Genomic DNA, 22,132 nt, shown 5'->3' with positions numbered 1-22,132 from the left:
CCCTTGATTAACCTAAGCCCACTTCTCCCAATGCCATATTTACTATTTACCATTTATAGGTTTTTACTCCATTTCAAATCAGAAACATTGTATGCATTTAAAAGCTATTGTATCTGAGCACCTAAACTGTATTATGGACACGTCTACATGTTGCCCTATGGCACAGTGAACACCTGCACTGTGCCATGAGCATGCTGCATGGTAAGGTTTAGCAGCTACTTTGCCTTTATGGTGCAGTTTAATGAGGGAGTGTGCAGCTATGGCTAAGTAGTTGCCAGTGACATGTAGATGCACGTCGTAACTATATTGGTGTAGCATGTCACTGTAGTGACATAGTGCATCATTGTGGTGATGTAGCATGACATGTAGATGCTCCCAGTATGTAGTGTCAGAGAATCTGTACTGGAATTCTGTATAATTGTGTTACATTGATAATGCATGAATCTGATGCATGCTTTCCTCATTGCTGTCCTGGGGAACTTGAGCAAGCAGGTTACTAAGCAAAGCAGTAGTAGTAGAGAGTTCCTTGGTGCAACTACAACATCCTGATGTTCGTTTTCTCCCAAGAGCTTTATCTGAACTCAAATAACTCATCTAATGGTGTTACGGTTACCTCCCAATCTGGGTATTCATCTCCACAGTCACCCTGGCTGTTTGAATGTTCCTCCCAATACCGAGACTGAATTTTTATTTCCTTGGAGCCTTATGCAGTTTTTTTCAGCTGTGCAAAATGAATGTGTGGTGTTTCCAAACCATAACTCTTTTGCTCACATTGCTATTAGAATTGGCAATGAGGGTGTGCATAACTTTTCACAAGTACAAATCATTCACGTTGCAAGAGAGTGAAAGAGTAGATCCTTAGCTTTCAGTTTGTAGCTAGTACAACTTGTCTTTCTTCCTCTCTTTGCTTTTCTTATTCCTTCTTCTGCCTTACTTACTGTATTCTTTCTTGAGTATAAGTGATAGGATTATTTAAATCTGTTTCCTGTTCAACTGAAAGTGGAAACCACAAAACTTTTGTTAACAATTAGTAACAGTGTAGTACACAATATCATAATAATTAATCAGAAAGCAAAGTATTTAATAAAATAGTCATGTTCCCTATCCCTTGTGATTAGTTAATAATTTTTTTGAGAAGTAGAAAATTAATTAATGTGTGTATGGGAGGTTAATTCCCTATTTTTAAAAGAATTTGGCATGCAAAAGGTTTGAAAAAATTATCTGCATTTACTAAAAGCTGAAATGGAGGGCAAGGGGTTTCAGTGTTATATTCATTGATGGATTGATTGACTCTAGGTGACAAACAGCCCCGGCTGATTGAAGGTGACAATGCCTGCTCAGGACGTCTGGAGATAAGACATGGACACACTTGGGCTACTGTCAGTGATTCCCACCTTGATCCTAAAGCTGCCAGTGTGATTTGTAATGAGCTACTGTGTGGAGCAGTTGTATCCATCACAGGAGGAGCTCACTTTGGAGAAGGACAAGGGCCAATCTGGACTGAAGAGTTTCAGTGTGTGGGAAATGAGTCTCATCTTGCGTACTGCCCCCGAGCACCACCCATGAATCAGACAGGCTCACACGCAAATGATGCTGGCCTCATATGTTCACGTAAGAATTTAGTGTGGTAGCTTAAAAATAGGAATATAGGAATGTAGTATCAAAACAGACCACCTGAGACACTGAATCCAATCCCTGGCATTTGCAGGAAGCCATTTATTTATATACTAGCCAAGTGTCCATTATGATTCATGGGTGGGCGGTGGGGACGGAGTGTCATCTGCTTTGTGTCTGGCTGCGTTCAACCTTCCCCCACCCCTTTCTGTGGTTGGCTCTGTATGCCCCCCGACACACTGGACACACACCAGGCCACACATCACCTACCACACACTTGCCACACACACCACATCCACCCAGCCACATACCACACCCACCCATACAGCCACCTGCCTCACACACCCAACTACACACCACCCACCACACCCAGTCACCCATCACACTCCCACCCAGTGATACCCACCCACCCAGCCACACATCACACCCATGCACACACCCAGTCACACGCACACATGTGTGGTCCCAGCCACATGTTGCATGCACCCAGCCACATGCCACACACTGCACACACCTGGTGTGGCTGGGTGCCCCATTCACTGTGAACAGCCTGGCCAGGGGGCAATCAGAGCCTGGTGGCTTGTGCAGGAGCATGATGCAGGGAAGCTTGGGCAGGGGGAATGTGTTCCCCTCCCCTGGCTCCCCTGCAGTGTGTGCAGCAGTGGGGGCCAACTACTCTGGAGGAGCAACCAGGCTCCCATGGCCCCAGGGAAACGTGCTGCCCTCCGTCAGCTCCCCCCAGTGCGAATAGCAGCTGGAGCTGACCAGCTATGGCCCTAGAGGAGCCGCTGGACTCCCTTTGTCCTAGGACCTGGTCTGGTCTAAGTGTAACCCTCGCCCAAGTGAGGAACAGCCCAGCATAGCCCCAGCCCCAGCCCCAGTCCCCCATGGCTTTTCCAGTGGTGGTGGTGGCTGCTGCAACCCCCATTCCCTGCTCCTCCACCCACTCCCCACTCCCTTCCCTGCTGGCTGCTGTTGAGGGAAAGTGCAGTGCGGTGGCTCCCTGCCCTTCGACCACATAGGCTCACTCCCCTGAGCCCTGGCACACAGTTGTGCCCGGGCCCCCTGGGCTAGCCAGTCAGCACCCACCCTCTTGGCGGCACATGTGCAGTTAGACCAGAGTGTTATGGACAAACAGAGACACAGACAAAGCTTTTATTATATTAGAATTTATTTATGTGTTTCTTTCTTTATAAGCTGTCTTTCCCAACAAAGTCTCACCCTTTCAAACCTGCATACACAACACCAAGACAGTATTGATATGAATTTTGGGCTTGGGTAGAGCAATAAAGAGATATCCCTTTGTTGGAAGGAAGGACAGCAGAATTGTAATCCATTTCTGGTAAAATCCCTGAAAAGCCAAGATAATCAGAAAGGGGTTGTCATTTTCTGATTTCCCATTCTTTGACTATTTGGTATAAAATGAGACATGGACTGTTGTGCTCCTCTCTAATCACTGTCCACCTTCTCTTCTCCACAGGGTTCACAGGGTTCAGGCTGGTGAACGGCAGCACACAGTGCTCGGGGAGAGTGGAGGTCCAGGTGCTCGGTGCCTGGGGCACCATGTGTGACTCGCGCTGGGATTTATCAGATGCCCACGTTCTCTGTCGTCAGCTTGATTGTGGATTTGCAGTGTCAGCTCCAGGAGGAGGGCATTTTGGGAGAGGAACGGGGCCCGTCTGGAGAGACACATTCCACTGTAATGGGACTGAACCCCATTTATGGCACTGCCCGGTTACTGCCCTGGGAGTCTCTCAGTGTTTCCATGACCGTGATGTCAGTGTGATTTGCTCAGGTGAGCAGAGAAACAATGGCTCTGGCTCCAAATAACACTGGTACAAGAATTTTCCAGTCAGCTGGTTTCCACTTCCCTCCCCTGCTTCATAGTGGAAGAATATCTAAGAGGACACTGCTTTTATATATATAGTCACTGCTTTTATATAGTCACTTCTGTTATGCTTTCTTAGTGCAATGGGGCAAGAACCTATTACAGTGATAGTTATTACTTAGATATGTTCCCTAATTTAGGTGATTTGGTAATTGGGGCAAGGTTTCTTAGTGAAATAGCTAGCCAGTTCAGTTACTCAGAGAAAGACATAGTCTACAGGGATTGCTTATTGTTCCAGAATATAATGTGTCGTGTAGTTCTTGTCATTCACTGTGTATATTGGACCTTATGATCACTACTCCTATGTCATAGCTCTGTTGTCTTGGCCACTAGCATCACCCTCCTCTGTGTGACCACTTCTCCATTCTCTGCAGAGAGGGCAAGGACTGTAGTGAATGGGGCAAAGCCGATGCATAGCCCTTTAGTAGCAGAAGAAACTTCCCCTCTGCCACAAGAGTTACTCTTTTCATTGAAAACTCCTGCTCTCACCCAGTAGCCCGATGAGAGTCAAGACACCCTCACTCCTTCAGGCAGTTGCCATGGTTCATTCAGCAGGTGGTATCTTAAATTATACTTCATAATGTGGCACATGGCAGATGACTGGAGCTGCCCAGAGCTACTAGAAGCATGCAGTGAACATATCCTTTAGCATCTTGGTGGCCATAGCTACTGTTTGCTGCTAGAAATACTGGCATCAGATGCAGAGGAGTGAAGCATATTCTTAGACACTGAGACACCTTCAATCAGCACCTTCATTCACCTGTTGGGTTGTCTCCCAGCAGAAGTCAAAGCTATGGTATCTTCTCTCTACCTTCCTCAGGCTATGTTTATATAATGGCAGGGAGACAGGGACTGCTACTACTTTAATTAGGGCATCACCACAAAGTTGCCTGGGCCATCTGGTGGCAGGGGTTTTCCTTTTGCTGGAGCTATACCCTCACCCCTGACAACAGAAGCTCTGCAAGGAGAAAGCAGAAGCTGCATCCACACTAGGGGTTTTGCCAGCAGAGCTACTTCAGGTATAGGGTCTGATCTTTCCACACTCGCTGCCAAGAGAGCTCTGATGGCTGACAAGCAAAAGTCCAGTGTTGTTCCTTGGCCTCAAGGAATGCACTTAATCGGAGGTCCTGGCTAACAACTCCCTGCCAGGGCTCTAGCCTTGAGTATAAACATTCTGATGAAGGATTCTACTAAATTCCTCGTAACAGCAGTTGTTCTTCTTATCACTGTAGTTCTCTGAGTGTTTGATAACCAATGTAATTTCATGCATTCTGCATGTTATATAATGGAAAATAGAAAGTGATGTTCAATTCATTTTCTCTCTCTCCTGGGGCCAGGTCGATCTGAATCACTTATACTGTTGGATGGAGAGAGCCGGTGCGATGGGCGAGTTGAGATTTCCCTCGGTGGAACATGGAGCAGAGTCCTGGATGATCAGTGGGACATGAACGATGCCAGCGTGGTGTGCAGGCAGCTGCAGTGTGGAGCTGCTGAGAAAGCCTATCACCCTGCAAAGTCTGAGCGCGGGACAGGTCCTGTGGGGTTCAGAAGTGTCCAGTGTGCTGGACATGAGTTTAATCTGATGCTCTGTAACAACTCCCTGTCTGAGACAATGCAGGCTGGCATAGCGGAAGATGTCAGTGTTGTTTGCTCAGGTGACTTCTCCTGAAAATCCTACAAAAATCTTCTTCGGTCAGGGGTACAGCCAGGATGTCAGCGGTCAGGGTCACAACCCAGGGGATCAGGAACAGACAGGTCAGGGAGCAAAGGACCGCAGTTGTTATGGGTCAGGAGCAGGGGGTCAAGAGGCTGAGAGCTCTTATGTGCCTAGATGTTGGCAGTTTTGAAACATGAGACCAGGGGTCAGGATCAGTAAGCAGGGATCTAGCCAGGGTGACCAGCCAGGAGGCCTGGAGCAGCAGTTCTAGTTTATGGGATTGGGATATTGGTGATTACTACAGGCCGGGAGCTGGCTGTCAGAGGACAGGAGTCTGGCTTGGAACCAGGATCATGGTGGGTTAGGGAGTCAGCAAGACAGGCTGGGAGAACAGATTGTTTCATTTTCTTTCCTTCCTCCTCCTCCTCTTACGTTAACCCTACTCTGTGGGCCATTTCCTGTAGGAGATCTCCCAAGGGATCTTGACTCGATGTTCCTGATTGTTTTTTCCTTTCCTTTTTATTTGGAGGTTGAAAAGTATCTTAAAGAGGTATCCTTTCTCTCCACAGAGACAATATTGCCATAAACCTTCCCTTTGCTTTGCCATGTGCCCCACTTACCTGCACATTGAACAAATTAGCCAAGTGTGGGCTGCTGCTAGGTGTCCCTGTTTGCCCCATTTAGGACAAAATTTTGGCTTTCCATAGTAATATGTAACACTGCAGTTAGCACCTGCTTCTACCAATGTGAGGGCACTGTATACTCCTCCCGGACTTGAGGGGATGTGGGGTATGCTTTTAGAAGGGCTTGGGCCATCCAAGTGCCTGTCCATATCCTGTTTTTAGCCCCTATTTTACTGATCTTTCTTATTTCCTCAGAGTGCATCTTTACCTATATTCATAAGTCTGCTTCAGTGAATGTATTCTAATTTCTACCAGTCTCTCTCGATTTTTTGGCACCACACTAAAAACAGTGTACATCAGTACTGGGTCACCCTTGGCTTCTTGAAAGCTGCCTAGAAATTTCTGATAGCCTTTTTGGCTCCTAAAACTCAGATCCTAGTCTAGTCCCAGAGGTATAACAATGAAGCAGTTTAGGTCTGATGGGCAGACTTTCAGTATCTTCTGAAGCACAGTTTGATTTCCAGGCTCATTGTTTCCAATTTCCCAGTACCAGAGAGAAGCTCTGCTGTGGCACTTATCCTCACAAGTGAGCATCATTGCTTCCTGCAGGTCCCTCCATATTTTCTTCCCCTTCCCCTCTCCCACCAGGAAGGGCAGGAAGTGCCTCCACTGGTGCCATCAGTGTCACAGCCACAGTCACTGTCTCCTGCGATGTTGCCATAGCCATTATTACCATTGGTTCAGGGTCAGCTCCTACCTGCCATCCTGCCAGAGGGCCGAGTAGACAAAGGCCACTGCTGCCCAAGCAGTCAGAGGCCCAGGACTAACAGGGAGACAACTGTCATATTGACCAGGCTTGTGTGTGCTCTGAAAGACCTGCTGCTAATAAGTAGGCATTCAGACCCTTACCCCCATTGAGCTGGGGGCTGCTTGGCCTGCTTATTGACCTAACTCCTGACATCCACAATTGAGCAGAAATATGACCATCGTAGAACTTGCCACCAGCCTACTTTGTGAAGTGATCTCACTCGGATGCAAAGAGATGTTAACACAAGGGTCAAATCTGTACATTTTTGGTTGGCAGGATAACAATATAGTAAGTTCCAAAGCATGGCTGCAATTCTGCTTCTTGTACTTCTGATGGGGGTAGAGGGAGGCATGGCCTATTTATGAGCCTGAATTATTTCCTGTCCAATATCTTCTTGTATTCTAACTTTGCAGGTGTTTTCCTTTATTTTTACTTGTAAGTCCAGGTTTTTAAGTCATTTCAATGTATGAACCTTATTAATATCAGAATGATTTACATGAAAACTATTCAGTTATCATTAATTTGCCCATTAACTGCTGGGATTTCTCCTTACAGGAAGCAGGAATATCAGACTGGTGAATGGGGCAGGTCGCTGTGCTGGGAGAGTGGAGGTTTATTACCAGGGCACCTGGGGGACTGTCTGTGATGATTCCTGGGGCTTGTCTGATGCCAGCGTAGTTTGCAAACAACTGAGATGCGGAAACGCCATTGAGGCATCTGCCTCTGCTCACTATGGGGAAGGCTCAGGGCAGATCTGGCTGGATGATGTGAACTGCGCTGGGAATGAGTCGGAGCTGTGGGCATGTCCTTCCAAGAGCTGGGGCCAGCACAACTGCCGACACAAAGAGGATGCAGGAGTGCTCTGTTCAGGTCTGTTCTGTAACTGCTCACATGAGCCTGGTTACCCGGGTATACTGGAAATCATGGTGTGAGAAATCACAATCACACACACAACGGCAGAGAGCTGCAAGAAGTTTGAGAAATCATGTTTATAACTAACGTACAAATCCTTTGGTATTACATAAACTAGAACTTCTATCTTATTCATACAAGGCGCATCTACCTGTACTCATATGGTGATGTTGCTCCTGTGTCATGCCCATGCTTTAATACTTCCAAAAGAAGTGCTAAAGCATGGCGCAGGTGTCGCCCGTACTGTGTTGTCTATTGGGCAAATGGTGATTTTTAGCTGCTGCTATTCTGTAGTGGCATGCTACAGTGAGGGAGTGCAGTGCTGCAGCAAAGTAGCTGTTGGTCATGTGTAGATGGACATGATCGCTTCGTCAGTATAGCACGTCACTAAGGCGAGTTACCGTCGCATGTAAACTTGCCCACAGTGTTGCAGTGGAGAGATTATAGATTCTACTTCATTTTTCATGAAATACAGTAATTAGTCCACTCATGGTAATATTTGTTTCTGTAGGAGGAAAAGAAAACAGTACACAAAACTCATTTGCTGCGTGCCCAGGCTCTACAAACTGCACAGGTATCAATGCTTCTCTGTATCTCTTCTCTAATTCTAACAATCTTCCCAGCTATCCCAGTAACATGTGAGGTTTCCGCCTTTCCCAGACAAGGAAAAGCTTCGCGTTGTGCAAGGAAAGGACGGCTGTTCAGGGAGAGTGGAGGTTTGGCACCGCGGCTTCTGGGGAACAGTGTGTGATGACTCCTGGGACATGGCGGATGCAAAAGTTGTGTGTAAACAACTGGGCTGTGGACCTGCTGTGTCTGCTCTGGGTCGAGCAGCATTCGGGGAAGGGACTGGCCCCATCTGGCTGGAGAAATTGGACTGTCAAGGGACAGAGTCATCTCTGTGGCACTGTCCTGCGAAGCACTGGGAGGACAGTAACTGCCACCATAAAGAAGATGCTGCTGTGAATTGCTCTGGTGAGTGTAAGCCTCATTGGACAGGTTGGAAAGATTCAGTTAGGAAAGCTTCCTGCAGAGATGGTATGTGAGGCTAGAAACAAATATTGTCAGTGGAGTGTGATTGGCTGTGCTGTGATAGGTTGTGGCACAACTGATCACACTCCACGCACATCTACAGACATGCCTGGTTGCTGAGCCCTAACTTGGGGTGTATCTGCATGAGGGGGAAACCAGTTTGCAGACATGTCCCTGGGTTGCGCAGGGGACCCCGGTGGGAGTTCCCCCTCTGCACCAGCATGCTTGCATGGGGAAACCCTTATGCAAGGCACTTGTGCACCTGGGTCTGCAAGTGCAATGGTGAGGGGGAGCTCCCAACCGGGGTCCCTACTCCATGTTGCAGCCTGTGCATCACACTGCTGTCAGGAATGGGAGTGCTGACAATGTAGAAGGTGCACCCCCTCAGGAATCTCCTTCCCCCAGGACTCCATGTTTGTAGGGCATGTGGGGAAATCCCCTGCAGAGGGATGCATCCATGGAGGGATTCATCTGGGTAAGCTGGGAAAGCAAGGCAGGTGTTTCTAAGGCTTGAGGGGCCAATCCTGCCTGGGAATTCCTGGGGCGTGAAGGATCAGCCCCCTCCATCCTGAGGAGCACCTGCCTCAGGGAGCCAGGAGTGCCTGAGCACTTGTGCCATAAGCAAACATACTGGGGCTGTTATAAAATCACCTGATCTATTCCTACTTTCAGTTGTGACACAAACCTGAGCATTTATGGTGTGACAGAGAATATGGACATGTGTTTGCTTTCACATTTTGTGGCTATGGAAATTTGGATATTGGTAGAAAGGTGACAGCAATTTCCTGGCTGAGATTGCTTTCTTGATGGTGGTCTATATCTTCAGATGATGGGCAACTGTTAGAACTACCTAAGGAGGCTCCGAGTATGGCTGGGAAGAATCAGGTAGGAGTGGACCAGCCATTAGGTGGGAAAGCTGAATTATAACAAACTAAATTATAGTTCACAGAGATTTATGAAGCAAAAATAATTCTGGTGGCAGATATTACCTATTCAGGAAATGCACTTATGTAACTAACTGCATTAGCTAATGATTGGCTTAATACTGTATATGTATTTGTATATAAGATGCATAATGGTGGAAAAATTTAAATCTGTTGTCCTTGCACACATCCCATTGTCAGGTAGCCTTATCACCTGGGCATAATGAATAAAGCTAATCTAGTTATTTGCACTGTGGATCTCTCTTCAATCCGTTATGCAGTAAGAGGTGGCAGCCCCTTGGCAGCAGTAACAGTGAGTGACAGGGTAGTTAGAAAGCTTGGAGCTTTCTGTGGAGGGGTGTTGGATACACCTCCCTGGCCACATATCTGTCTCCCATTCCTTGGCCACAGGAACGGATGGTGAGGGGTGTAACCTTGGAGGGCCCAGATGGGCCCAGGTGTCAGCCCATGGAGCCCCTGGTCTCATCTGAGGCTCCGGTGTTCCAGTTTATTACTGTTGTCCCCACTGCTACTAAAGCACTGGGGGACTTCTTTCTCAGTTGGCCCAGCACTGTCCCTGCCCGCTTGAAGGGAGAACATATATGTGATGTGCCAGTTCCACCTGTAGCCACCCACGGGGACCATCCCTTTGGTAGATAATGCTTTACCTCTCCCATCTCTCAGACTCCAATCCTTCTTCTATTTCCCTTTGCAGATGCAACAGGAATGACAACTTCCCCGAAGGGAACAGGTAAAGAACCCCCTTCCAATAAGTGCTGCATTTTCCTGAGAGATGACCTGTAACTTGTGCTCTGGGAGAAGGAGCTTCTTGACTGAAAGTCTGATATCTATGAGCCAATGGCACCTGGGGTGGGTCCTGCAGGGCACGCCGACCAATAGGCTTTCCTGCTCAGTGGCTTTTCGCTGATGTGCCTGGGCTCCTGACTCTCACTCTACCATGTGAGTTCCTCTCCTGTCTCTCAGTATTTGACCTTTTGGCCACATACAGTAGAATAAAAACTGGGGATGTTCACTTGAGATTTATTTGTCTTTCAGAGAATAGTTTTTACTTCTTCTATGTTTGTTTCCTTTCAGATCCACCTGCCACAGACAGTTGGGGAGACATGGTGCCCATTGTCATCTGCATTATTCTGGGCGTCCTTCTCTGCTTGGTCCTAATCATTGTGGCTGGGCTGGTGCGAAATGCCAGAGCACAGCAGAAAGGTGTGTCCCAGTGGGTTTAACTGATATGGATGTACCTCTTTGAAGTTGCAGGAAAAGTTGTAGAGTATGAGAAAGAAGAGGGAAATAGTGGAAAAGCCCCTGGAAAGGAGTGTTCAACCCCTAGACTGTGGGCCAGATCCAGCCCACAGTGCTCTGCCATCCAACCCGTTGGGTTCCCAAACGATCCTGTGGGTAGACTTGCTGACTGTGGCTCTGAGTGCTAGATCGGGCATGCAGGGTGGGGCAGGGTCTGATTCCAGTGTGTGGGGCCCAGGGGTGGGGAGCATGGAGCCCTGGAGCCTGAATCGAGGTGGACAGTATGGCATAGATCCCTTCACCATCTCCACCACGCCAGGATTGGGCTCTGCCCCTCCTCCCTCCCCCACTGCCCATACCTGGCCAGCATTGGACTGCCCATACCTGGCCAGCATTGGCACCATGGAGCCTTGGGCCAGATCTTGGTGTAAAGGGCTGGCACAGGGCATGTTCCATCCTGCAAAGTGGAGCCATGTTATTCATCAGGCCAATGGAGCCAAAAATGTGAGCAATAATGACCTAGAACAATTGGATATACTGTGGAAAATTTTGAGACTATTGATGTGCGAAGAATAGGGTGGCCATTCATCCAATTTTATAGAGGGCAGCCCAGTTTTCTGTTACTCTGTCCTCTTTCCTATTGATATGAAACTGGATACCTTTATGTCCTCTATTTCCCTCTGCAGACTTCCACCAGTCTGACATAAAGGCATCCAGTTTCATACCAAAAGGAGAGAGGACAGAGTAGCAGGAAACTGGGCTGTCCTCTATAAAACTGGACGAATGGCAGCCCTAGTGAAGAACAGTTTTGAGCAAAAGTGGATAATACATTATACTCACTGGAGGACTGAGTCTTACAGACGAATGCATCTTCAACTACAACAACATTATAAAGCAGAGAAATAGGTGTTGTTACTCCTGAAATGTAAACTTTGTGTTGGGAGAGGAATTATTGAAGCTGCTGTGTGGGCAATAATGTACAGTAATGAACTGAAAGAAAAACAGACATTTTAGGAGGAGAGATTTTGTGATGGTGGAACAGATAAGGAAACATCTCCAAAGAGAAGTTTTTAAAGGGGACACATTAGTTGTCTAGACTGAGATATTTTCTGGCAGGAAAATGAAGCAGAACTGCTGATAGTCCCACACTGATTTGAAGGTTTAATAATGTTTCCCACCTCCTCTTCTAATAACCGCTTACTCTTTGCTTTCAGGGTCCAGAAACGTCATGCAGCCCTTCTCTGAGGTTGTGTATGAAGAGATTGACTACAGCCCAGTGAAGGAGAAGCAGGAATTATTTGTTCATTCAGGTCTGTGCATTACGTTCCTAACACAGAGTCACTGTCTAATTCACTTCCCATCCTGAGATCTTGACCTAGACCTAATTCCCTGTAGTTTTCAACTGGGCTGAATGCTGCCAGCACTGGTTCTGTGATGAGACCAGTGAACTTCCATCAGTGAAAACCCCAGCGTGCTCATGAACCAAGATGTTGCTAGTCCCAGCTCCCGGGACAATTTCTGTCACATTGCCCATGCTCCAGTTTTGGAGTGGAACTAAGGATGGGTCAGGAAAGCATCTGTTTCTAGGGCCAGATAATTTGAAAATAGCTTGGGAACATTGGAATAATGATTATTCACTATCTCCTTTCCTTTCCTACAGTGGTCAGTGATCTGCTGTGTGTGGTCACTTTCCTTTGAGGTTTCTTCCACCATCATCCTTTCTACTACAGAGTGTGGCATTGATTTAGTTGTATCATAGAATCGTAGAATCATAGAAGTAAGGTCGGAAGGGACCTTGTAGATCTTCAACTCCAATCCCCTGCCTGGGGAGGAGGGAAACTGGGCTCAAGCGACCCCAGCCAGGTAGGCATTGAGCCGCTTCTTAAAGACCCCCAGGGTAGGAGCCAGCACCACTTCCCTTGGAAGTTGGTTCCAGATCCTAGCCGCCCTAACTATGAAGTAGTTCTTATGGATGCCTAATCTAAACCTACTCTCCAACAACTTGTGGCCGTTATTCCTTGTTATCCCGGGGGGCGCTAGGGGAAACAAGGTCTCCCCCAAACCCTTCTTCCCCCCCCCCCCCAGTGAGTTTATAGAGGATCACCAGGTCCCCCCTGAGCCTTCTCTTGTGAAGGCTGAACAGGTTCAGTCCCATAGCCTCTCATTGTAGGGTCTGCCCTGCTGTCCCTGGATCATGTGAGTGGCCCTCCTCTGGACCCTCTTAATGTTGTCCACATCCCTCTTGACGTGCGGCACCCAGAACTGGACAAAGTACTCCAGCTGCGGCCTGACCAGTGTTGTGTAGAGGGGGAGGATCACCTCCTTGGCCCTACTTGAGATGCACCTGTGGATGCACGATAGGGTCCGGTTAGCCCTGCCGACCATGACCTCGCATTGTCGGCTCATGTTCATCTTGGAGTCAATTATGACTCCAAGATCCCTTTCTGCCTCCGTGCTCTCAAGAAGGGAGTTTCCCATCTTATAAGTGTGCTGCTGGTTACTACTGCCCAAGTGCAGCACCCTGCACTTGTCTGTATCTGCAGTCTTTCCCTCCCTACTAGCGTGCCCACCTCACCCCAAATTTTGGTATCATCAGCAAATTTGAACAATTTGCTTTTCACCCCATTGTCCAAATCTCTGATAAAGATATTGAACAGTGCTGGCCCAATGACCAAGCCCTGGGGGACTCTGCTGCCCACTTTCCCCCAGGTCGAATATGACCCATCCACCACCACCTTCTGAGTATGACACTTCAGCCAATTAGCAATCCATCTGAATGTGTAGGCATCAATGCCACAGTCACCTAGGTTTTTAATGAGTATGGGGTGGGAGACAGTGTCAAAGGCGTTGCTGAAGTCCAGGAAGACTACATCCACAGCGACACCTGCATCCAATGCTTTTGTGACCTGATCGTAAAAGGCAATCAGGTTGGTCTGACATGACCTGCCCCTAATGAAACTGTGCTGGTTGCCCTTGAGCATCATCCCCGATGCCGGCCCATCACAGATGCGCTCCTTGATGATCTTCTCAAAGAGTTTCCCCAGGATTGAGGTAAGACTGACGGGCCTATAGTTGCCCGGGTCCTCCCTCCTCCCTTTCTTAAAGATGGGGACCACATTGGCTATGTTCCAATCATCTGGCACCTGGCCCGAGCACCACGAGCGCTCGTAAAGCCATGCCAAGGGACCAGCAATAACCCCTGATAGCTCCCTCAACACCCTGGGGTGGAGAGCATCTGGACCTGCTGACTTGAACACATCCAGCCCCTCCAGAAGCACTCTAACCCGGTTCTCCTCAACCTTAGGTCTTGAGGCGTTCCCCTCGAGTCCATCCTGAAATACGGTGGGGGAGTCTCAGTCCCTGCACAAGAAAACGGAGGTGAAGAATTTCATAGATTTCATAGACATTAGGGCTAGAAGGGACCTCGGAAGATCATCGAGTCCAGCCCCCTGCCCAAAGGGCAGGAAGTCAGCTGGGGTCATAGGATCCCAGCAAGATGAGCATCCAGTTTGCTCTTGAAGGTGTTCAATGTAGGTGCTTGAACCACCTCCGGTGGCAGGCTGTTCCAGACCTTGGGGGCTTGGACAGTAAAGAAATTCTTCCTTATGTCCAGCCTGAAATGGTCTTGTAGTAGTTTATGACCGTTCGACCTAGTTGTCATCCCTTGGGGCGCTCTGGTGAACAAACGTTCCCCCAGATACTGGTGGTCACCCCGATAAACTTATAGGTGGCCATCAGATCACCCCTGAGCCTGCGCTTTTCCAGGCTAAAGAGCCCCAGGGCTCTCAGCCTGTCATCGTAGGGTCTGCTTCCCTGACCTCTGATCATGCGCGTGGCTCTTCTCTGGACTCTCTCAAGCTTCTCCACATCCTTTTTGAATTGTGGAGCCCAAAACTGGACGCAGTACTCCAGCTGCGGCCTCACCAAGGCTGAGTACAAGGGGAGAATGATGTCCTGGAATTTGCTTGAGAAGCATCTATGGATGCAAGCCAGCGTTTTGGTCGCTTTACTAGCCGCAGCATCGCATTGCAGGCTCACGTTCATCTTGTGGTCAATGATGACCCCCAAGTCTCTTTCTTCCATAGTGCTAGCCAACATAGCACTGCTGAGCCTATAAGGATGCTGTGGGTTTTTCTTCCCAAGGTGGAGAACCTTGCATTTATTGGCGTTGAACACCATCAGATTCTCATCCGCCCACTTGCTGAGCCTGTCCAGGTCAGCCTGGATCACCTGCCTGTCTTCTGGTGTGGATGCTTTGCCCCAAAGTTTGGTGTCATCGGTGAACTTGGCCAGTCCGCTTCTGACTCCAGTGTCCACATCATTAATGAAGATGTTGAACAGTATGGGTCCAAGGACAGAGCCTTGGGGGACCCCACTGGTCACAGGACGCCATGATGAGTGACTTCCATCAATTACTACCGTCTGGGTCTGACCACGGAGGCAATTTTCCAGCCAGTGGATCGTGGTGGACCCAAGGCGACAATTGGCCAGTTTCACCAAGAGGTGATCATGGGATACCAGATCGAAGGCTTTTTTGAAGTCAAGATATATGACATCAATCTCTTCTCCCTTGTCCAGGTGATAGGTCACCTGGTCGTAGAAGGAAATGAGATTGGTCAAGCAAGACCTACCTTCAATAAACCCGTGCTGGCTATCCCTTAAGATGTTGGCGTCGGCCAGTCCATTAAGGATGGCCTCTTTAATAAACTTTTCTAAGATCTTCCCCGGGATAGAAGTCAGGCTAATGGGCCTATAGTTAGCCAGATCCACTTTCCTCCCTTTTTTGAAGGCACCACATTGGCCTTCTTCCAGTCTTCAGGCACTACACCAGAGCGCCAAGAGTTTTCAAAGATCCGTGCTAGAGGTTGGGCTATGATGCTTGCCAGCTCCTTGAGTACCCTGGGGTGAAGATTGTCAGGGCCGGCTGACTTGAAGGTATCCAGCTTCTCAAGATGTTCCTTCATGAAGTCAGCATTAATGGAGGGCAGGGGATCACCCTCACCCGGACTTCCCTGTCCCGTAGCGGGCATGGGCATCCCATGGGATTGATGAAAGACCGATAAAAAGTACCTATTTAATAGGTTGGCTTTTTCCTGGGCATCAGTTGTCAGTTGCCCTATCTGGTTCAGCAGGGGTCCAAAGTTGCCCCTGCTTTTCCTCCGGCTCCCCACATATCTGAAAAAGGACTTTTTATTGTCCTTGATGCTCAAAGCTAGCTGGAGTTCAGTTGCAGCCTTGGCTTTCCTGGTATGCTCCCTACAGGACCGGACCAGTGCAGAATAATCCTCCTTGGAGGTGACTCCCATTCTCCATCTTTTGTAGGCTTTTCTTTTTAGCCTTAGGAGGTCTGCTAGGTCCCTGGAGAGCCAGGGGGGCTGCTGTGCCCTCTTGCTGCCTTTCCTCTGAGATGGAATAGACTTAGTTTGTGCTTTGAGGATCGCTCCCTTGAGGAGCAACCACTCTTTTTGAACTCCCCTCTCCCTGTGGTCATGGTCCCTTAGGGACTCACTGACAAGCCTCCTGAGCTTGTCAAAGTCAGCTTTCCTGAAGTCAAGGACTTGTGTGTTGCTGACTGACTTGCCAGCTTTTCGGTGGATGGTGAAGGTGATCAGCTCGTGGTCGCTGTCACCCAGCTTCCCATCGATCGCTAGGTCGCCGACTAGGTGATCCCCAGTAGCCAGTACCAGGTCGAGCAGCGCTTTGCCTCTCGTTGGCCCATAGACTTCTTGAGTCAGGTAGAGGTCATCCAAGCACAAGAGGAAGCTTTGCGACCGCTCAGATTTTGCTGAGCAATCCTCCCACGAGATGTCCGGGTAATTGAAGTCACCCATGACAACCATGGTCCTGGAGCAGGCTGCCTCAGCCAGTTCCCAGGCAAACTCCTGGTCAAGCTCAGGACTTTGGGTGGGAGGTCTGTATTAGACTCCCACCATTGTGTCCCCTGTGCTGTGTTCCCCATGGATTTTAACCCAGAGGGTCTCTAATTTGTTAAAGATGTCTGCCTTCTCCTCTGGTGTAACCACCAGATTGCCCAGCGCATCTTGCAGGGGCCCCACATTTCATGGTGCCCTCTTCATCCTCCCTATATATTTGAAAAAAGGACTTTTTATTATCTTTGATCTTGGACACTAGTCCTAGCTCTATGTCTGCCTTAGCTTTCCTAACAGCCCCCCTACAGGCCCGAGCAGTGGAGGTATACTCTTCTTTGGAGATAGCGCCCCCCCCTTCCACCGGGTGTACACCGCCTTTTTGGCAACCAGGCATTCCCAGATGTCCTTGGTGAGCCAGGGAGGCTTTTGGGTACTCTTGCCCCCCTTGCTTCTTGTTGGGATTGTCACCCCTTGGGCCCTGAGTCTCGTCTCCTTAAGGAACGACCACTCATCTTGGGCACTGACTTCCCCTGCCCTCGAGAACCCCAGCGCCTCTCCCTCCAATCTCCTCAACTCGTTGAAGTTGGCCCTCTTGAAGTCTAGGGCTACCACCTTGCTGTAGGCCCTTGACACCCTGCACTGGATGATGAATTCCAGCAAGCGATGATCGCTGTCACCCAGGTGGTCAAGGACCTGGAGCCCCCTCTGTATGGCAGAAGACAGAGACGAAAGAGTATAAACAGACATCATGAAGTGAAGTGGATCAGCTGGGACAATACGTGCCTTACCAGCTGATCTGCTTCAATGGGTAAAATAAATGTTGCCCGTTGTCCTGAATTGATCAAGGCCTGATCCTGTGGGGCAACAGGTGATTTGTTCCCTGATTACAGAGCTTCTCTCAGAGATTCCCCACAGCACATCCATGTAAAGGAGGGAGCAGAGGTTGCCCATTTAAACAGGAGTGCATTAGAGACTGCCCTGTAAGAGAGGAAAGCTAGGTAGGTGCTCTGGGGCCTTGAGGGAACTGATCCTGCAAGATAATTCCCAGGCTGTTCAGGATTGAGCCTCTTAAATCCCAAGAGGGCTAGCCTGGGGTAGCTGAAGAGCATGGGTCATTGTGGGTTTTCTGTGCTCTTGTGCATAAAGCAATCAAATGCCCACTGCAATTAAATGGCAGAAAACTTTTCCGTATTCATTGCAGTCACAAAGTTTGGGCATTTGTGGTATGACAAGGGGTATGAATTCCTGTTTGCTTGGCCTTTGTGTGTCCATAAGAATTTGACACCCTAAGAAACAGAAAACACATGCTGTGCTCCAAGTCAGGAGAGAGGCAAATTGTCCAAGCAGTAGGTCTTTGGCAGCTGGAATGCTTTGCAGTTTCCACAAATCTGGATTTTTCCTGGATAAGTTCATTTTCTGTTGGGAACTCTGAAATGAAGCTACAGCTCTCTGGCTCTTCCTGGGTTGCTCTGGAGAAAGCGCTTCTATGGATTACAGGCTCCTGGCTCCCAGAGCCATTGGGACTCTTGAGGTGCCCAGGCTGCCAAACCCCCACAGGGGTCAGCTCTCCAGAGAGTTGGGATACCTGGAAAATCACATATCCAGCAAGTCAGGGATCCTAGGAAAATGGCAAACCAGTTGCGTAGCTCCCTGCGCTACATACTTTGCAGAGAGGGAGAAAATCTGAGTGTGGCAAAATCCTCTACCTTCCTATATAATTTTATTTCTGCATTATATTTTGTTATTTGATTGCTTAGAGTCAAGTCGCTTAAAAATGCTGCTTGGGAATGTTTGAGAACTTATTATTACTTGGAATATGGATGCTGTCCATCTCAAGAACTCTATGGAAAATAAGATTTTTGATCAGACACTGATGGAAAGAAGAATTAAAGATATGGAAGGAAATAAAATGATACAAGATGAACATGGGTTTATCAACATATAGTACAGTAATACTGATATCCTCTGATGAAAAGATAATGGGGTTCTTGAATAAGGCTAATGTAGTGGACTTAATTTTTCCAGGTCTAAGCCGAGCATTTGCTAGCAGGCGTCCCAGACTGAATTAATGGAATTGAAGGAGAGAGGAGATCAGGGTTGCTTATGGGCATCTCAGCCTTTTGTCCCTGACCTTTATTTAATTTCTCTATTCAGTGTCAGGTCTGTCCTCATCACTATTAATTCCCATCTGTATTTCAGAGACCTCTGTACTGCCCAGAGAAGCCACCAGTGATGGTTATGATGATGCTGACGCAAATTCTGATGCAGAACACAGATCTGATTTTCACCAGAATTACGAGGAAGTCAATGAAGCCCCAGAGGAAAGTGATGGGACAAGGGATTCGCAGACAGGTGAGTAAAGTTAGTGTACCTTGCTACATAATCTCTAGTCGTGCAGTGTTTAGTGTTTAAAAAAATCCTCCCGTCATGTCTGGAGATTCCATAAGCCATGACTATGATGATGTCTAAGAAGTTCACCATGCTGAAGAAGTTCTTACACCTCAGCAGAATAAAGAGAAAGCCTCTGAAATCCCCGTGGAAAGTGGAGTCACATCATTATGTAAAAGGTTCTGTTTTGCTTTTAACAATGTATAGCAAGTTTTCCAGTTATCAAACATAAAAGGCTTCAGAAACGAAACATGCGTAATCTAAGTTTCAGAAATAACGAAGGGATGAAAATGTTCGATTTATTTTAAAGTTGAAAAATATAAGTTACTCCCACAGTAGTTTGAGGCCTCGCTGAAGATTCCTGAAGTTATGCAATGGGAAGTAACGGATATACCTGTATTTCATGGTGACCTTGTAATCACTGCGGTGTAGGTATTTGGGGTGGCTCACCTGAAGGGCAAGGCAGAGTTCAGAACTAAGTCAGTATCATGTGCTTCCCTTGATATTTTCAGGTTGGAGTCTGCACTCCCTAAGAAGTGAAGGGACCTCTGGACCTGACGGAAAAGAAACATCCCTGCCTCCCGGGGACATAGAATATGATGATGTTGAAGATGGCTTTGCTGGGACATTGATATAAGAATGTCTGTATTTAGAGCATATGCCGTGTGAGGACACAAATGCTGTATGATTAGATGACTCTTCTTTGAAATGCTGACTGGGCCAGAGAGTCACTAGAGACAGTCTTTGCACAGCAGGTAGCCTGACCAGCTTCTTATAGAGGGTGATGTAGTTGCAAGCATAGTAGTTTAAGTGACATTTTTTATTTACCATTGATCAGGCTGTATGAATAGTTCCTGCTTTTATATTCCTAAAAAATTCTTCATCCTAAAGTTAATGCATTTTGTTATTAAAACATTTCTTAAAGCTTGTTCCAGAAATGATATTTCTCTCAACCTGATGTGTTGGGTCAGTCCCAGGGGATGGTAATGGAGGGAGAATGAAAAGAATTACAAGAGAAGATAATAATAAAGTGGTACTTCATCACTGCAGGCTGTTAGACAGGATATTTGATTTATAATTCTGTGCAGCGATGCTGACATATGCAGTAAGGAAATATTGATAGAGATAGAGAGGACCCAAATGTAGTATTCATGCTCCAAACTTCCATTTGAACTCCAAGGTAATAAACTGACTGTCATTTCTGCCCCTTCACATGCTTTCACAAAATTAAAAAACAGTGAAAAGAAGTCCTTATTTTTTTTGTAGACAAAGTTCTTTGGGTAAATATGATATCTTTTATTAGACCAACTAAATAGTTAGAGAACAATTTTTAAGCAAGTTTTCGGGCTCAAAAACCCTTCGTCAGGCTAAGGAAGTTTCAGCAGTTGGTGTGTGCTCTTCCTGGATGGAATGAAAAGTAAAGAAGCCAGCGGCTGTGCTGGTATGCATACAAAACAGGCAGTCAGTGAAAATGTAGATTATTTCATTTTTCTTCTCTTTAAATTCTTATACCCTGGGAGCCCAGCACCCCATGCATCTTCTCCAAGCACCCCTGCCTGGCAATGGTGCAAGTAATGTGGGGCTTCGTGTGCCCCAATCAGCTGTGGATGGCTGCAGCAGCAGGCAGACCTCATCTTCTTCACCTGCTCCATGCTTCACGCCCCCTGGTATCTCCTGCCAACCCAGGGCTCCAAGCATGCTTTGGACTCCACGGGGGACCCAGGCATCTGAGGCTCCAGGGAAGGAGAGCACTTATAGGGGATCCACACTATTGAAGTGGGGTGCAACTGCACCTTGCAGTCCCTCCACCCTCTCCGCCCTCCCCTAGGAGGTCTGCCGTGGATCACATCCAAGTTTATGGCTTATGAATATCTTGTGTTGCTTTGGTTTGTTCATATGTAGTTGATAATCCCTCTCTCTCTTTTGAGGGAAAATTACTTATGGAAATTTTTCATGGAGTGAGTAGTTGTTGCAATTTATGATATGATATAAGTTTATGACCGACTTGACCCATGTGCACGTGCATTTGGAAATGCTGTCTTGTTGGTGCTGAGATTCTGTGAGAATCTCTTCTAAAATCTTTGGTTTATCTAAATGAAGGTAGGGGTCCTGAACAAAGACAAAATGACTTTGTAGTAGACAGTCCTTTTCATCTTTTCAGGAAAAAGCTGAGGAAGGGTGAAAGGTCAGATAAGCTTTATATATTCCAGGCTGAAATGACTAAGGTCCAGATCCTTGTCCATCTATTAGGCAGCTAAAAGAACTTAGATGCACAAGTTTTATCATACTTGTACTTTTTCATATTTCACTTTTGGGCTTCAAGACTAGCCTACCACTGGTTCTTGAAAGGGATGGTCACATTGATCATCAGGGCTTGTTCATTGTCCTTGTCTGTTTTGATGATGTCTGGGCGCAGCTGGCTGTTGCAGCCTTGGATGGTGTGGTATACTTGGTTCCTATTGTCTCTGAGATGACTCTTAGTAGGCAGTCCTGGACAGTGTGTTGTGCCAGATTTGCTTGCAGGCACACAGGACATGGGGAAGGGTCTCACTGTCATAGCTGCACCTCTGCCACTTGGTGTTGCAGTTTCTCTAGTGGATGGTACTGTGGAGTGGCAGCCAGTTGAGATAGGTCCAAATGATAAAACATCAGTCAGTAAAGTGTGTGAGGATCCCCTGGAACATGAAGTGGTTGCTGGTGCCCCAGTTTGAGGTAACCTCAAAGACTTTGCCCTGGTTGGGTTTCACCTTCAGATCGCTGATGCACTTTGTCTGCACACTATCCTTCAAAAACCTCTCCAGGTAGGGCAACTGACATTGGGGTGGGGGGGTTGGGGGGTGGCCAAGTGATTGGCATCAAGGGCTGGGACCAGCAAAACCCACAGATCCTGCTGCTCCTTGTACCATGTCCAGTGGCAGGTCATTCGATTTGGAGAGATTTGGAAAGATGTATTGATTCAGACATAGACACAGGTTTAAATGTTTTTTCTACATATGTCTAGGTAGCAGGCGGCTCATAATGCTGTGATGCTGGGGTGCATGGAGCATCCCACAGGAACCCAGGGGGCTCCCCAGAATGCTCAGCAGCACACCCAGAAGTGGAGCAGAAACACTTCTGGTCCACTTCTGGGTGTGCTGTGGAGAGTGCAGGCCCCTTC

The 22,132-nt window shown here is 47.6% G+C and overlaps 1 protein-coding gene across 1 annotated transcript in view; it reads left to right on the top strand.

Moving 5' to 3' along the window:
• The window catches only part of LOC102562404 (scavenger receptor cysteine-rich type 1 protein M130), a 36,356-nt gene extending 16,198 nt beyond the window's left edge, over positions 1-20,158 (top strand). The window contains exons 3-13 of the mRNA XM_059726794.1: positions 1,297-1,611; positions 3,095-3,409; positions 4,840-5,157; positions 7,146-7,460; positions 8,014-8,076; positions 8,163-8,477; positions 10,173-10,208; positions 10,553-10,681; positions 11,932-12,027; positions 18,787-18,939; positions 19,488-20,158. Coding sequence (XP_059582777.1) covers positions 1,297-1,611; positions 3,095-3,409; positions 4,840-5,157; positions 7,146-7,460; positions 8,014-8,076; positions 8,163-8,477; positions 10,173-10,208; positions 10,553-10,681; positions 11,932-12,027; positions 18,787-18,939; positions 19,488-19,612 — 2,180 coding nt within the window. The 3' untranslated portion in view covers positions 19,613-20,158. The remainder of the gene's footprint in view (positions 1-1,296; positions 1,612-3,094; positions 3,410-4,839; positions 5,158-7,145; positions 7,461-8,013; positions 8,077-8,162; positions 8,478-10,172; positions 10,209-10,552; positions 10,682-11,931; positions 12,028-18,786; positions 18,940-19,487) is intronic.
• The last annotated feature ends 1,974 nt before the right edge of the window (positions 20,159-22,132 follow it).

This window comes from Alligator mississippiensis, chromosome 4 (genome assembly GCF_030867095.1).
Source record: "Alligator mississippiensis isolate rAllMis1 chromosome 4, rAllMis1, whole genome shotgun sequence".
NCBI lineage: Eukaryota > Metazoa > Chordata > Crocodylia > Alligatoridae > Alligator > Alligator mississippiensis.
This window is presented reverse-complemented; position numbering and strand designations above follow the sequence as displayed.